The sequence below is a fragment of the Coregonus lavaretus genome (genome assembly GCF_964263955.1).
Source record: "Coregonus lavaretus genome assembly, chromosome: 13".
Classification (NCBI taxonomy): domain Eukaryota; kingdom Metazoa; phylum Chordata; class Actinopteri; order Salmoniformes; family Salmonidae; genus Coregonus; species Coregonus lavaretus.
The window spans coordinates 15,180,418-15,198,062 of NC_140000.1; the positions used below are offsets into that span (position 1 = coordinate 15,180,418).

At 43.6% G+C, this 17,645-nt stretch overlaps 2 protein-coding genes across 2 annotated transcripts in view; both read left to right on the forward strand.

Annotated features, from left to right (window-relative positions):
- The first annotated feature begins 283 nt into the window (after positions 1–283).
- Positions 284–9,907, forward strand: LOC311140336 (RNA-binding protein 42-like). Its single transcript, XM_084175356.1, has 11 exons — positions 284–410; positions 653–713; positions 891–1,026; positions 1,169–1,238; positions 2,747–2,818; positions 2,929–3,104; positions 4,741–4,917; positions 5,111–5,257; positions 5,445–5,562; positions 8,562–8,756; positions 9,164–9,907. The coding sequence occupies exons 2-11, from the start codon at positions 658–660 to the stop codon at positions 9,274–9,276; spliced, it is 1,260 nt and encodes a 419-aa protein (XP_084031482.1). The 5' UTR covers positions 284–410; positions 653–657; the 3' UTR covers positions 9,277–9,907.
- A 1,017-nt stretch (positions 9,908–10,924) lies between these two features.
- Positions 10,925–17,645, forward strand: part of LOC311140331 (uncharacterized protein) — a gene marked incomplete at its 3' end in the record, with an annotated part of 48,790 nt that continues 42,069 nt past the window's right edge. The window contains exon 1 of the mRNA XM_084175350.1: positions 10,925–11,277. Within this exon, the coding sequence (XP_084031476.1) occupies positions 11,272–11,277 (6 nt within the window). The 5' untranslated portion in view covers positions 10,925–11,271. The remainder of the gene's footprint in view (positions 11,278–17,645) is intronic.

The window sequence follows — 17,645 nt, forward strand, 5'->3', positions numbered from 1 at the left end:
ACAATGTAAAAAATAGTAAAAATAAAGAAAAACCCTTGAATGTGTAGGTGTGTCCAAACTTTTGACTGGTACTGTATATATAGGGTTAGATGGTGGTGCAAGTTCCCTTTTTTTGTGAACAAATGTGCAATGCACTTTCCGAACTGGGAAAGGCATCAATATTCAACAAAGTGTCTAGTCTGCCGGAAAACCACACGAAACAAGAAGAAGAAGATCAGACCCCCTGGAACGGACCCAATCACACAGTCGGGATGGAACGCAACCAAGACTCATAAGATACGTCATAATAATGCGACTGACCATTTTGGACAACGTTGGCCTCAGTTTGCAGCGACGGACGAATACAACAATTCATGCTTTATTTAAATAGCTAGTTAAGATTGAATACTTTTGGAACGTCACGACTTAGGGTAATAACGTTTTGTACATATACGTGCTGTACTAGCATGCTGATTTTTACATTTTGTCATCCTGGCTAACGTTAACCAGCCAACTAGCGATAACGTTTGCTAACAGTTACTACCCAATAACGTAAACAAGCCAACTATCAATGTCTTTGGTGTTGCCAAACGTTAACTGTACACATTTAGTAGCTAGCTAGATGTGTTTACCACAAAATAATGGACTACCAACAACTTTTATGTATTTGCAGTAAGTATGGCGATGAAATCCGGAGAGGAGCGGTTGAAGGAGATGGAGGCGGAAATGGCTCTGTGAGTACAAGAGCTGAGACATGACACTTCGGTTACCTTCAATAAGATTGCATTGACGTGTGTGGTGACTATGCCAAAACAACCCCTACTAAATGGGCTTACTTCTCTATCAGGACAGGCAAACAATATCTCATGACAATCGTCATCTGTTGGTAACTCTTGTTGGTTCTGATCCAGGTTTGAGCAGGAGGTCCTGGGGGGTCCAGTGGGAATGACTGCAGGAGACCCTGCAGTGATGGAGGTGGTCCCTATGGGTGTTCCTATGGCTGTACCTATGATCCGACCCATCATCGGCACCAACACCTACCGACAGGTACTTAGATCCTGAGGAAAGAATGATTGAACATTTATATACGAAAGCTCAATAGTAGAATGAGCGAACTCAAACCTAAAAGCAAACAGAATGTGTTGTTAGCCGGATGTATCCAACTCCTTCAAATCCCCTTTTCTCTCAGGTCCAGCAAACCTTGGATGCAAGGGCTGCCACTTTCGTGGGACCTCCACCCCCTGCATTTGTAGGCCCAGGTGACATGGTTTGATTCACGTTTATTAACATAATAAAGTGCATTCGGAAATTGTTCAGACCCCTTCCCTTTTTCCACATTTTGTTACAGCCTTATTCTAAAATGGATTACATATTTTCCCCCCCTCATAAATCTACACACAATACCACATAATGACAAAGCGAAAACAGGTTTTTGAAATTTTAGCAAATGTATAAATAAAATAAAACAGATACCTTATTTACATAAGTATTCAGACCCTTTGCTATGAGACTCGGAATTGAGCTCAGGTGCATCCTGTTTCCATTGATGATCCTTGAGATGTTTCTACAACTGGATTGGAGTCCACCTGTGGTAAATTCAATTGATTGGACATGATTTGGAAAGGCACACACCTGTCTATATAAGGTCCCACAGTTGACAGTGCAAAAACCAAGCCATGAGGTCGAAGGAATTGTCCGTAGAGCTCAGAGAAAGGATTGTGTCAAGGCACAGATCTGGGGAAGGGTAGGAAAGAAATTCTGCAGCATTGAACATCCCCAAGAACACAGTGGCCTCCATCATTCTTAAATGGAAGAAGCTTGGAACCACCAAGACTCTTCCTAGAGCTGGCCTCCCGGCCAAACTGATTAAATGGGGGGAGAAGGGCTTTGGTCAGGGAGGTGACCAAGAACTCGATGGTCACTCTGACAGAGCTCCAGTTCCTCTGTGGAGATGGGAGAACCTTCCAGAAGGACAACCATCTCTGCAGCACTCCACCAATCAGGCCTTTATTGTAGAGTGGCCAGACGGAAGCCACTCCTCAATAAAAGGCACATGACAGCCAGCTTGGAGGTTCCAACAGGTCAACGACCCTAAGCACACAGCCAAGACAGCACAGGAGTGGCTTCGGGACAAATCTCTGAATGTCCTTGAGTGGCCCAGCCAGAGCCCGGACTTGAACCCGATGAAGCATCTCTGGAGAGACCTGAAAATAGCTGTGAAGCGTCGCTCCCCATCCAACCTGACAGAGCTTGAGAGGATCTGCAGAGAAGAATGGGAGAAACTCCCTAAATACAGGTGTGCCAGGCTTGTAGCGTCATACCCAAGAAGACTTGAGGCTGTAATCGCTGCCAAAGGTGCTTCAGCAAAGTACTGAGTAAAAGGTCTGAATTCTTATGTAAATGTGATATTTCCGTTTTTTAAATTAAATTTCAAAAAATTCTAAACCTGTTTTTGCTTTGTCATTATGGGGTATTGTGTGTTGATTAGATTGATGAGGACATTTTAGAATAAGGCAAATGTGGAAAAAGTCAAGGAGTCTGAATACTTTCTGAATGCCATTTAGCAGACGCATTTATCCAAAGCGACTTAGTCATGCGTGAATACATTTTTCATTATGGGTGGTCCCGGGAATCGAACCCTCTATCCTGGCATTGCAAGCACCATGCTCTACCAACTGAGCTACAGAGGACCACATATTGTTACATTAGTTGACATTTAAACAATGTATTTTACCCAATAACAATGTTGATCATTTCTGCTCTTCAGCTATAACCCCAGGTGTCAGACCACCGCCAATGATGAGACCAGCGTTTATGCCGCACATCCTGCAGAGACCAGGTAATCTATCTCTACTGTTGCTGACTTCACCTCAGTGCTAGCTAAACAGCGATTCAGTCTTCAAATGAAAAACAATGTGTTGGGAGGCTAATTGGAAATCTCTCTTTCAGGGGGTCCGAGGATGCCTATGATGCGTGGTCCCCCTCCACAGGGTATGATGGCTCCCCCACTGCCACGCCCCCCTCCTCCCCCGCCCATGATGATGGCACCCCCCATGCAAGGACCCCCTCAGCATCCTCAGCATCCCATGGACCCAATGGGACATATGAGCTCAGGAGGACCCCCGGTTAGTTGCTATAGTGCCTTTTTATCCCTCATAGAGGCCCCTAGGACAACTAATATCAATGGTCTGCCTAAAGGCCCACACAGACTGTACGATTTTAGACGTCTTATACCACGATTTGTCGGTCGCAGACAACATTTTCATGTTGTGGGAAAATCATTTTCTTGGCTCGTTCAGTGTGACATGGTGTAGGTCTGCTGATTGAGTACCACTACATGCGGTTGTAGGCTCAGACAAAGTTCTGCCAGTGTCAGAAATGTTGAGCCTTTATCGTGTAGTGTGGCTGGTGTTACGAGCCGATCCCGGTGACTTACCAATAGGAACACGGCCGGCACTGAGTATGCACACAACACTACGATTATTGTGAATAGTCCGATTTTAATATACAGTGAATGCCCATGAATGTGGATGCTACCATGATTACGGATAATCTTGAATGAATGATGAATAATGAAAAGTGAGAAAGAAAAATGCTAACCTCCCGTTATTGTAAAGGTGAGAGGTTAGCATGTCTTGGAGGTATGATATTTGTGCGTCTAACTTTCTCACTCATCATTATTCACGATTCATTCAGGATGATTCGTAATGATGGTATCATCCACATTAATGTAGAAGTACTTCGAAACATTCTATTCTTATTTACAATAAATTCCATTAATTTCTATTGGGCACAACATCATCTGAAACAACCAAAACAAAGAGCAAATGCATCCAACAAATTTAAGTCACAAGCTTGATGTAGTCATTGCGTGCTATGAACATGGGAACAAATACTTAACTTTTTACTTTAATACACAAGTGAATTTGTCCAAAAACTTTTGCTCCCCTAAAATGGGGGGGACTATGTACAAAAAGTGGTGTAATTTCTAAACAGTTCATGTATGAAAATACCCTCAAATTAAAGCTGACAGTGTGCACTTTAACCTCCATAGTAAAATCCAAACTTTGAGTATAGAGCCAAAAGAAGAAAAGATGCTTCACTGTCCCTCTAATAGTTTGATTTAAACATTTAAATGCTTTGCAAGAAGAATGATTTCCCTAATCTTGTTTGGGCTATATCTAAAAATGCTAAAAAGGCTACCTGATGGGATTTTGATAAATGCACAAAATCAGCAATCAAAATAAACGTTCTATCACAGTGGCCGTGTTATTTTTGGGAAGTGTGTTTGATTCTGAGTTCCGACATGTAACGTTTGTATGTAAAACTATTTCTAAGTTGCATACTTTCCGTTTTTTTCTGAACTCACTTCACTCATGCATAAGCACAGAGGGAGGCTTGCTCTGCTAGTGCTGGCTCATGTGCAGATCAAATACACAGCTGCAGTTGACATCGCATACATCAACAGACATAGCCTCGCAAGCCAATCATAGAATGTGTTAACAGAACTGAAGCAAATCGTACAATCTGGCCAGCAAGATATCAAGATTTTAATTAGGTAAGATCGCACAGTGTGACATGTAATAATCGTAAAAGACTGAATCCAACGTACAGTGTGGGAAGACCTTTAAGGAAATTCAGTGTTAACTGTGTCTTCAATTATGAATGTGAGCAGGCAGGCTTGGTCAATCTTGCTCAGTTCTGTTGTGCTTCATTATCTCCATTTTTCTATATGCTGTTACCATTTCTCACCATCTACAGGTGGGGTCGACCCATGGGACACCCATGGGACACTCCATGGTGTCAGCACCCTCCAGGCCTGTGACCCAGGCCCCTCCCAAGCTCACCCCCTCGATCATCTCCGCGGCCCCCACTGTCTACACAGCTCCCCCTGGGCCCAAGATACCAGACATCCATGCCCAGAGAAAGGCTCGCATGGTAAGCACACTCACTTCTACTCTTTAGTTTTCAATGCTTTTGCATTCAAATTTTTTTCAACGACTACTTAAAATGTGCATTTGACATACTTGCCAAATCTGCTGATGTTTGCTGGAAATTCACACTGAATCTTATCTATCATCATGTCTCTGATAGTTTTTTTTCCTCTCTGTTCTCCCTCTGACCTCATCAGGAGGAGCTGGCAGCGTCTGTAGCAGAGCAGCAGGCAGCAGTGATGGCTGCCGGACTGCTGGAGGCTAAGAAGGAGGCCAGCCTTGCCGCCTCAGATGACAACGTTATCGGACCCAGCATGCCAGAGCCCGAGCCCGTCCACACTGAGGTACAGAATTCTCTGCCTTGTTTATCAGCCCTGGCTCAAGTTAAAGGGTTTAAACTTTTCGGCATTCAAAATGCTTGTACAATTAAATTGGTGGATTGAAATAGACTTGACCCAAACCCTACAAAGGGCCAGTATTGCAGCAATCTCTAGAATATGTCTGACTCTAGAATCTTGTGTTTCTCTGCAGCCAGTGGATAGCACAGCAGAGGAGAAGAAGAAGGGTAAGCAAGAGAAGGCGAAGAAGTGTATCCGTACAGCCGCAGGCACCAGCTGGGAGGACCAGAGTCTACTGGAGTGGGATTCAGGTAAGATAGCTAATGACTTCAGATTACACTGAGACGATTAATTCCTAGTTACTAGCTGCTTTTTTTAGCAATGCTAGTATTTACACAGTAGATTTGCTAGGGAATTAGCGTGCAAAAAAACTGAATAGCCCGCCGGATGCCAGAAGTTCAATCAAATCCAATTGTCCATAGGGTTGGTCCTTATGCAGGGGGGAAATTGAGAAAAAACATCTAATAGAACATAAATTAACCCTAGGATGCATAGTAAACATGACGCCCCAAGAATGTATATGCCGGGTAAAAATGACCCGATAATGTAATATCTGTGTGTTATTTATATGGGTCTAAAATATTATAAATTTTTTGGAACATAATTATTTTGAGTGATGATTTGGACCTTTCAATAATTATTTTATTGTTTGAAATGTTTTTAGTCGCTCTTCAACAGTTTGATACACATTTCAAAAAATAATGTATGCACTCTGGATAAGAGCGTCTGCTAAATGACTAAAATGTAAATGTAACATTATGAAAATATTAGCATATTTTTCTTACAATCAATCTTACAATCAAAGTTTCACATTCAACCTTTTAGTGTGAAGAACAAATTAAAACCACCTTAAGCATGTTTTTATAATATTTCAAAAATTGTATTTGAAAATCCAAAGTTCATCATCAATATAAACGACAACATTAACAATTTGTGAATTTAGAAAACATAAACACTAAAAGGAACAAAGTGTGTGTGCGTGTCATGCTTACTTATGCCATCTTACTCCATGCATTTGTTACAAACCAAAAGCATGTGACTGTCCTCTTTGCAGACAGGTGTGTTGCACTGAGAACACCAGCAGCTGACTTTTCTATCCTTTGTGCTTGGGCAGAGCTGGCACCATCTTCCTCTTCTGGCCCTGGCTGCTCTGAGTGGTGGTGGCATGGCTCTCTTTCATCACCCCACATTTTTCCATTGCCTCAGTTCTTCTGTGGAGATGGGAGAACCTTCCAGAAGGACAACTGTCTCTGCAGCACTCCAACAATCAGGCCTTTATGGTAGAATGGCCAGACGGAAGCCACTCTTCAGTAAAACGCACATGACAGCCCGCTTGGAGTTTGCCAAAAGGCACCTAAAGGACTCTCAGACCATGAGAAACATGATTCTCTGGTCTGATGAAACCAAGATTGAACGCTTTGGCCGGAATGCCAAGCGTCACGTCTGGAGGAAACCTGCTCATCTACTGTGACGCAGTCGCTGGGGATGAACCTTCCTTTACAGTGTGCTAGGAAAAGGTCCCACACATGCCGGAAGGCTGCCAGGTGGTCTGTTGCTTCTCTGAACACTCTGGTCCTCTTGTCGTCAAGCCTCAGGTAGCGATGGATATCTTCCGACCAACATGGTGGCCTTATACATTGGATTCTGCAGTGGATCCAAAATAGTCCCAGCTTTTCTCCACGCCGGCGAGGAGGGTTAAACCAATAAAGGCCTTTAGTACCTCTTTGTTGACCTCTCTCCACTCTTTCCCTTTTGCTGTCGCTGTTCTCTGTCCTTCTAAATTTGTACACTTTAGGACCTCCTCAATGATGTTGAACTTTTAATGATGTTGAACCCCAGTTATCTTTTGGTGACACAACTGTTGACCCTGGCACAGGCCCTGGGCAGCTCCTCAGGATGTTATGGCTTCTGGTCCTGCCTTTAGTGGGGGATGTTCACTCCAGTAAGACCCCTTTTTACTCAGTCTATTTGACTGGTTTTCACTCTCCTCAGGGGAGGACTCCTCCCCATCTGTAGAATCATCTAGGACAGCTGGACTACCAGGTGCATCCACAACTCCAACTTGACCAACAGGCACATAGTCTGTGTCATCTGAATTGGATACCTCAGATTCTGAGTCAGAGGTACCAATGACTTCCTCATCCAGCATCTGTAAAACCATTTTGGTTGTATATCTGGCAACATTCTTATGAGCCTCCTTATGAAACTAATTTTACTCAATGAGTTAAAAAGGTTAAATTAAAACGGTGATTAATGAACATTTAAAAACAAGATATTTAATAAATACTTTATTAATTACATTGATTTTATTGTTGTAGCGAAAAGAAAGGTCAGTTTGACGAGTGCAATGCAGTGAATTCCATATGAAATACATACGGCTCATATTTGACCCACATGAAAACTTGGTAGTGATGCAAAAACTATTTTTACTTAAAAAATAAGAAATTAAACAACAAAACTAGGATGTTGGAACATTAAAGACACATTATTTAAGGAATTCCTGGAATATTAGATGACTTTTTTTTTTTTTTTGGGGGGGGGGGGTCTATTCAGCAAAAAAAACATTAGGCCAGGTCATTTTGACCCGGCATATGCATCCTAGGGTTAAAGACTTTCCAAACGTGGGTCTGTTGTAGACCCGCTTACCTCGTGAAAATAAGTCCTGCACATGCGCTATACCTGCAAAAAAAATAAGCTAGATCTTGTGGCGGACTTATTTTGACATGAGGTAAGCAGAGGAACTGACCTCTGAGGAACTGCAGGGTCTACAACAGACCCACTTTTGGAAATTCTGTTTAATTATGCGTTCCATTAACATCTAAAGGAATGTATAATTAAACAGAATTTCGAAAGGTGGGTCTGTTGTAGACCCATGCAGTTCCTCAGAGAGATCAGTTCCTCTGCTTACCTCATGTCAAAATAAAAGTCCCCCACAAGTTCTTGATTTTTTTTTTTTTGCAGGTATGGTACACGTGCAGGACTTATTTTTTCTCAAATTGCCCACTGCATAAGGACCATAAGGACAATAAACAGAGTAAGTTTCATTTAATTTTTTTAAATTGCAAGCAAATTCCCAGCAACACTAGTGTGTAAATACTAGCATTGCTAAAAGCAGCTACCTAGTTACCTGTATTGAGAATAGTATAATTTTTGTTTTCACTACAAACAGGCGACTGTCCCATTCCCTTTTTGTCCCTCCCTCTTTGCTCAGCCTCACACCTCATCTTCTGACTTTCCCTCCTCCATCCAGATGATTTCAGAATATTCTGTGGAGACCTTGGCAATGAGGTAAACGACGACATCCTGGCAAGGGCATTCAGCCGCTACCCCTCCTACCTGAAAGCCAAGGTGGTGCGGGACAAACGCACAGGCAAGACCAAGGGCTACGGCTTTGTCAGCTTCAAGGACCCCAATGACTATGTCCGTGCCATGAGGGAGATGAACGGTGAGCAATAGTGTGCGTGTGTAAAATGTACCAACAATTTTGTATCCAAGATGTCATTTTAAAATGGGGAGTAACTCCTGATCCGGATCTTTTAATTCTGAGTCTCCGTAGTCATGAGTAATATCTCGCTGGAACATGGACTTTTCTTTTTTCATGCAAAAACAGGATTAGCTGCATAATTAGCAAGAAAGCATAGTTAGAAAGCTAAGGAAGGTGACAAATGCACGGCCAAGGGCTACAGCTTTGTCAGCTTCAAGGACCCTAACGATTACATCCGCATCATGAGAGAGATGAATGGTGAGAAATTGTGTGTGTGGGGGGGAATGGCATAGTCTTCTCCTTTCCTAACACCTTTGTGGTGGCGCCAGTCCAATTCTCAACTGATCTTAGACTGTTTTTGTCCACAGGGAAGTATGTGGGCAGCAGACCCATCAAACTGAGAAAGAGCATGTGGAAGGACAGGAACATGGAAGTTGTACGCAAGAAACAGAAGGAGAAAAAGAAACTGGGACTGAGATAGACAGTGTTTCCCTTGTGTATGTATGTGCGAGTGTTGTTTTTTGACTGGGAGTGTGTGTGTGAGAATAACACTGATGGCAGAACACAGTTGCCATCGCCCAGTTGAAGGCCACTCATCCAGCTATGATCTATGGCGTCTCGGCTCATCTGACATGTTTTCAATTATCACGGAATAGGGATGTCATTTTACTCATGGAACATGGTTAAACTAGGCTACAAAACACTGTACATGGCACTGGCCCTGGTTGTAATGGTTAGACATTAACCTTTCCAAATGTACCGTGCCCTTCTGAAGTTTAGAATATACTGCTCTCCTGTTTTTTTTTATTTTAACATTTTAGTTTGTACAAAAAAATTCTGAACATCACTCAGATTTTCATAGTTGGTATGGCTCCCATGCATCTCAGATGTTTTTTGTCTGAAATGTGAGATTGGTGATCTCATTTATGTATATGCTATTGTGGAAACTACTTCCAATGGCAATTATGTATTTCCGGAGAGCCTCTGTTATTCATACAGCAAACATTTTTTAAATAAAATCTAAACGTTTGTACATTAAAGTGGATTATTTTGAAGAAGCAGAGAACAATGCAAATGTTTTAAATAAAAACCAAATGTCTTAACAAGCTTGACATATTTGCCAGGCAATCACCTTTCCTGTCTTCTCCAGCCCAGGCAATGATAGCATTTGCTGAGGTGAGGTGGGATAGTTCATAAATTGGTCACAAGATGGGGCTCCAAAACAATCTATTGATTATTTACTCAACCGACCATTGAAAGGTAAGGTTGATATACATACCTTGCTTTAAATTATAAAGGTATACAAAATAGAAGGTAAGGTCAGCTTTTAAAATAAAAACTAATATAGAATATTTTGGCCAACTACCATTTGGAGTATTCAATGTTACCATAGCCAGAGGGATAAGGCATTATCAATTGTGCCATACAATGGGGGAATATTGGATAATACTGTTGCGGATTCGATTTGAGGCTAGAAGTATAGTGGAACTTAAACATTTTGCCCTCACAGCGCACAATTTCTAGGAAATAACAATGTGTTAAAGCTGATTAGGATGTCTGTCTAGGAAATTAATTGGATGATAAACAAAGAATGATTGTATCAAGTCTCACCAATATAAATATAATGCGAGGAAAAAGACAGTGAGCTAGTTGAATAGATTTGATTGGAACTTGAAAGCATAAAGACAGGAGAGCCAGTCTGCTTCTTATGTCTTTGTCCGACCGGGGGCATCAACTGGACCTCAGCATTCACACAAAATAGGGGAGCTCTATCGCCTCTTTCTAAACGAGTATTTTTGGCTGCTCAATGAAGATACAAAAAAATGGTTGAGTTATCATTGTTGGCGTCGTTAAAATAATGTTATCTTATTTACGGTTAGCTAGAGCATTTCAGTCAATCTTTGCGTTTCCATAAAATACGCATATCCCTTTGAGTTTTGGTATCGGCGGATAGACACTGCTTATCCACATTTCAACCACACGTGTGTTGAAACGTCTCATCATTGCCTGAACTGAGGCAATGAATGCAGCCTACTAACAATGTAGAAAGGACGATTTTGCATGAACCGATAACTTATCTTCATATTTCTAACTAGCAAATTATGTCGTCGATAATATGGAGACAGTTGTCTACATTTTTACGAGGATCTCGCTGAAAATAAGTGTTTTTGCCAAGTCAACGAACTAGATTTCGCCACCCCCTCGTGGTCCCCGTCCCTCCACCCAGTCCTGACTTGGAGGGGCTAGTGACGAGTGGTTTGGTCCTTTTTCTTGTCAGATTCACATCAACTAGCAATGATGCTTCGACATTTTCTAAATGTGAGGTAAACTGTTGGCATAGCTTGCTAACGTTACATATCAATGTAAGAAAAGGAGGGCCACTTTAACGAATGCATCAATCAAACATTAATTTAAGTGAGACTCGAATTTGAAGACGGAGTCCCTCCGACCCTTTCCCCCGAACCTGGATATCGGAATGGTGGTAAGTCATCATTTTGTTTCATTTCAGGCTGCATATTTCTGTAGACATGAGGCTAGTGAAAAACATTGTTTATTTTTGGCCACAGAACGTGGTAGCACATTTTTCGTACCACGTCTGTCACAGATAGCTAGTCTGTGTGGCAAACTGAAGATGCTGTTCAGTCCGTTGTTGCCATTAGTTACAGGGACACTGCTGAACCCTATCACTGCTTCGCTCAAGTCATTTGACATGGTTATTGTCCTTATCTGACCGACTAATAATCTTATAGCTAATGTAATTCAGCCAGATCACATGTGGCTATACCATTTGTTAGCTCAATTTAGCTAGCTAACGAGTTATGTTATTTATTTCCTCTAGTTTGCTAGCTAGCTAACGTTAGCTAACTCCAATTAGCCACATCGCGCGCCCCTCCCTTGAAATGCAAGTATGAATGGCGGTGTCTGTCAGGCAGGGTGATTCGGTTTTACGGGGCATTCATCACTTGCCTTAATACGAATAGTTACGTGCTGTCCACAACGTGTCATCGTTTAACACAATCTAGCAAGTCTAGCTAATATTATTATGATTGCCTTGTTGCTAGATTGCCAGCTCTAAACAGTTTTGAAAACTGACGATCTTTTGTCTATTCCGACCCGGGCTTCCATTTCATTAATTGCGCGCATGCCACAGTGATAAACAGCGTGCAGCTCTTTGCCTACTAACGTCAGGCTCACAACAAAGGCACGGCATACTACAGTAATGTAGCGAATATGATTTTAAATGAGTTAGTACTAAAGAAACTGTTGTATGCGCAACACAATACAACTAATCTGTTTCCCATTGTCTGGGCTGCAACGTTTTCAGATATAAGATTGTTAATGTCCCTATCCTCCGCGTGTGTATACAATTACAGTCCAATGGGAAAACAATCGGTTCCAGGTAACTGTCAGGGTCAGCGTGATGAAGTATCACTTCAGACCGTTTCAACGCTGTGCTGTCGTCTCGCACTATAACATCACTTCACTGACTTCATGGTTTCCTAAGGTTAAAGCGCTTTAGACTCGCTTTAGTCATAACTGTGCTGTGCAACTTGAAATATTGTCTTTGAATGAATGGAGAGATTGGCCTGCCAACTCCATTTTGCTATCTTGTCTACTCCCCTGGAGTTATGCTTCGTTCACGTGCTAGTCTGAACTATGAAACTCGGAAATTTCCGAGTTCCTTGTTCTGACTAGCACGTGAACATGCCATTATTCTTACATACATCTGTGTTTGCAGTAGACATGGGTTTTGCATACCAGTGGAACATGTCGTTCTACCAGAGAATAGGGTGGTTTATGATCAGAGGACACAAATCCCCCTCAGTCCATGAGTCTCCTGCTCTCAAGACTGACAATGAGTAATCTGGGTTAGGTTCCAAGACTGGCTCTTAGCCACAGCACAGGGTATTTCTGTCATTAATGATCAGTCCCTCATTAATCTACCCAACTGCAGTGGACCCAGTATGTTACAGCTGAAACAGTCTGAACTGGTGCTTAGCTTCAGATTATGTCACCAAAGTTTATTCTTACATTTACGTTTTACATTTACGTCATTTAGCAGACGCTCTTATCCAGAGCGACTTACAAATTGGTGCATTCAACTTATGATAGCCAGTGGGACAACCACTTTTTTTTTTTCGTTTTTGTTTTTACTATACATTACATTTTCCTTGGAAAACTAGGAATAGCCAGGCCTATTTTATGTTTCTGTTTCTGTATTCTCTCATGCCTGGCCAAACAAGGTATGTATGTCATTACTGCTTTTTCCTTTATGGAACTAAATCTTATGGTCATCATTGTGGCTCTGTTGGATAGACTCACTGGCTTCAGATAGAAAGTTGGTTCCATGTTCTAGAGAAGCATTTCTGTGTTGTCAGTCCTGAGTCTAATGCTTCGCTCAAGGATATAGTTTAGCCTCCATCTCACAATCTCAAGACCCATTGGTTATGTTTACCTCCTTAGTCTGAACCCTTTCCAGTATCCTTGAATGTTGTCGTTCTGATTCCATGTCCAGCTGGTGTAGCTTATCTTGGCCTGCTCTCCCCAATAGTCACTTTGAGGATTAGCTCTGCCTCCAGTGTGAGCAGCAGTGGGCGATCAAGGTGTTTAATTACAAACCCAGCATCTTCATAACACTGTCTGGCAGGAGCTGTGTGTGTGTTTCAGAGATTGAATGAGACTAAGACTGAGGGCCAGAGACAGTGTGTGTATACCATACAGAGACGGAGCAACTGAGACAGAAAAAGACAGTGTGTGTGTCTTTCGGTTGGACTGTTTGTTTACAGCTGTTGGATGGACTCACTGGCTACATACCTAATTGATTTCGATTTAATTGTCTCATGTACGGTCACTTGCAATGTCCGGAAAGAGGAAAATCAATGATCAATGCAGACTGATGGTAATGTTGTGTTAAGAGCCTTTTACGCTTGGACATTACATTTGCTGAGCAAGAGTTATTCTGTTTCCTTCGCGTTGTTGGCACAGTGTGCAGCCAGTTGCAGTTCAATGTGTGTGTTTTTAATGTACGTATTTGGATTGTAGTAAGACTATTATAAAGATAAGGCTTCCGTTGCAGCACAATTTAACCTATTCCAGCCCCAACTGAACTCAAATGCCAATTGTTTTCAACACACTTGATTTAATGTAAACGCTCCCCTGGGATGCTCACTTGCCAACAGCAGAACAAAACGTTGGGCCTGTAGCTGCCAACAGCTGAATGATAGGGGGGGTCTTACTGTACAGAAAGGAACTCAATAATAATACGTCCTTTCTTTGTATTTATGCATCAAGTTCCATGTTAGAGTTGTGTTGCTCTGATGTGCTCTGGCTAATTTAATCCTATTGAAGCTTGTTCCCAGCTGTGGTCCCTTCTTGCACCCCTTGATGGCCTGAGGTGGTGGGGTGGTAGGGGAGTGCCTTAGTACACACTCACTCACCCACACAGACATACTCCCTCCCTCTCCTCGGCGCACCAGCGTTATTATAACAAGAAAACAACATGAGAGGAATGGTGATTTTGATGTTTGTCAAAATCAGCACTGCTGTTACATAACCTCACATTCTATTCCTCTATTCCCTTCCCCCTCCTCCTCTGCCACCTGGGCTGCACAAATTGCGTAAAGATGTCCTCAATGCACAAATGCAATCAGGTAGAGATAGAAAGAGACCCTAGACAGGAAGATGGAGAGAAAGGTAGAAAGGAAAGAGAGAGAGAGTTGGACAGCAGGGGCATGTCCACCAATAATCTTCTCCATCTCTCCCAGCTTCCTGTTTACTGTGAGCCCCTCCTCTCTCTACCCTCATATCTCTCACTCTTGCTCTCTCTCTCTCTTCCCTAGAGATAGACACCTGTGTGTGGATCTGCCAGTAATGGAGCACAAACACAGAATACACACACACAAATCAATGGCTGCTTACTGACTCTGTAACACTAGCTGTTCTGGCCACCTCCTCTGTCATTGGCCACTGGTTTGGTTCTTCACTGATAGACCATTATTTTATCACATACCGTATACTGAAAAAGGAAACAAACATGGCTGCATTAACAACAACATTCTGTCACAAAGCAAGCGGTTTATGTTTGAGGATGTGGAGAGACCCAGGGGGGGGAATGGTTTAGGCAGCGCACAGCTTGTTGTCAGGGGCAACGGTCAGACAGTCCTCCTGTGTGCTCAGTGCTTCTGCTCTCTGCTCTCTGCTCGTCTCTACTTCCCCCTGCATGTGGACTCACCGTGAGGACAGATATTTAGAAAAATCTAGTTTGACAACCTCTGAGCACTACTACGCCTATTGTTTGTCCTGTGTGATTATTCTGTGGGATATTATTCAAGCAGCTCGCCAAAATGTGCATTCTGCATGTAGCCTAGTGTAGGCTATATTACGGACTCATAACCCCAAACGACACGCAATGCAGATCAACACCTCAACAAGCTGTCTGCTAGTTTTATTGATTAAATTAAAAGGCTTTTTTCCTACAGTGAAAATGGTGAATTTAATTACCGCTAGGCTACAGCCTGGGGGCTGTTTAGCTGAGCATGTTAACATGTTGAGCATCTCTCAAGCTGCTCTCAAAGCAGGCCCTTTAGAGGTGCTGCATCTCATGTGAGCCATTACTATGTTATTACCAGGCACTAACTGTTGTACCTCATGCCATGTTAGGTTTAGAGAGGTGAGCTGAGGAGCTGTACGCTGAGCTAATGAGGCCTGACTGGGGACACCAGCCCTGTCCCTGACCCCTTTCCCAGGGCCTAAAGCCTGAACGGCTGGAGCTAGAGAGCTGGAGCTGGGTTCACAGTGCTGCTGCTGACAGCTTGGGGCCAAGGGGCGTCACAGAGTCCCGCCTCAGGCCGGAGAAGGGCTGGTCTGATCTGGGCGAGGGCACTGCCTCACACCCTGTCACCCCTCATCTCCTCTAACGTCCTCATAGAGGAGCAGCCAGCCAGCACCAGCCACGCCCAACACGCACACACACACACACACACTATACTCTTTAATGGGTGCTTAACATTAGATCTCTGTGCTAATACTGTGTAGGATCATATATGGTTTATTTACAGTACGTTAAGCTGTATACAAACCTACCACTTTCCTCCCTTCCCCTCTCACTACTCTGTCTGTTTTGGCCTGGAGGCAGGAATGTGTGCTATGCCAATATGTTTGCCTCATGGATCACCCTTCTATCTATGACTTACAGTACAGTCAGTGCCTACATACTGGTTTTGCATTATGATTCATATCCTGGTTGTCCAAGCCCTTATACAGCAGCTTGAAGAGAGACTAAACAGACAGTATACCTGCCTATGCAGTACACAGTACACAGTACCAAGTCACTATCCTGGAGTGTAGCCCTCTGTCCGTCCATATACTCAGCCGCTATACATGCTAGCTCTATAGTTTCAAATCTTTCATGTTGCCTTGACATCCTCCACTCACTGCTGAAGCATGTCTTTAGAACCCCTTCCCTCCCCTTTTACCATGGCTAGCGATCTTCCTTGTTCTTCCCCCACCAGACCTCGGCTCCACATATGGATGTGTTTTTTCTGTTAGTGTTTTCATTCAGCCATTTTTCCTTTCCCTCATTCCTTTATGGTTTTTCTCTCTCTCCGCTGCAGTCAGATGCTCTGGGTGCTAGCTGCCTGCCTCTATAGAAACATCTGTTCTGAAGCCATACCAACACAAACAGCCCCCTCGTCCACTGTCCCTCGTGTCTCGCTACACACACACACCACACACTTGTCCACAACAGTCACGTTTCTGACGAATTCACCCGCTTTCTTTTTCTTTCCTCCACTTCTTCTTTCTTCCCCCATCTCGCTCTCTCCCTCTCTTGTGTCTCTGTATCTCACGTGGCTGCAGCTGGGATGAGGGCAGTGTGTGGTGTTTAGTATGCTGCCGGTGGCTCTGTGTCTTTCCTGTCGCGTGGAAGAAAGAGGACGGAGCTCCCAGAGAGAGGCGCTTTTTGGGTAATGGGGGGGGGGGGGGGGGGGTGACGGGGACTGTAAGAGGACTGTCTGTTTCCCAGGGACCCTCTTCTGGAATGTCCATGATAGAGCCCACCTTGCTCCATTCTTACACAGCCCTGACCCTCCCCAGCCTTCCATGTCAGCAAGCCTTCCCTATGGCTTCCCATGCCAACTCGGAGAGGATTTGGGGGGCAGCAGTGTTTGCTGCATTAGCCTGAAGGAGTACAGGGAGGGAGGGACCGGAGTGGTAGATGGGTGAATGCGGTTCCTTTTTTGGGGTGTTGTTGGGGGTTGGGTGGGATCTATAGGGGGTGAGGGGACGGCGGGGCATGGCTGAATGGGAAGGCCTGTTTTGTTCTGTGAAAGGTCAGAGGGTAGTGGGGGGGCTAACGGAGCTCATGCATTAGAAACACACTCCCAGTAAAGTTGTATTGAGGCTGAGAGACAGAGGAAGCACCCCTCTGGTACACCTCTACAGTGCTAGTGATGGCATACTACATCAATAAACAAGGGGCCTAATGTTGCGTGAAACATGAAAAGTAATCATGTGCAGTCTATCGTTGTGTTGTGACTAGCTAGCTGTACCTCACTGAGTGTGTTTACATGGGCCGTCAACCTGCAGAATGACTTGGCCCCTGGCCTCTTGTGTCTAGATTCAGACTGATGCTTCAACCCAATCCCAGTCGCCAAGCTCCTGTCACCGTAGTAGCCCCTGGATTTGGAAGGATTTGAACAACAGCGTCATCCCCTCCCCCCATGTGTGCAGTGTGTCCGTCGTGACAGATCACCATTTGTAGCCACCACTGTACTTCGCCCACACTGGGCCCAGCCACGTCACACTGGCCCAGCCACGTCACACTGGCCCAGCCACGTCACACTGGCCCAG

Coding starts and splice junctions, on each gene's coding strand:
- LOC311140336 (XM_084175356.1), top strand. CDS start 658: ATGGCGATGAAATCCGGAGAGGAGCGGTTGAAGGAGATGGAGGCGGAA. Junction 4,918..5,110: donor CCCAGAGAAAGGCTCGCATG/GTAAGCACACTC, acceptor TGACCTCATCAG/GAGGAGCTGGCAGCGTCTGT. Junction 5,563..8,561: donor TCTACTGGAGTGGGATTCAG/GTAAGATAGCTA, acceptor TCCTCCATCCAG/ATGATTTCAGAATATTCTGT.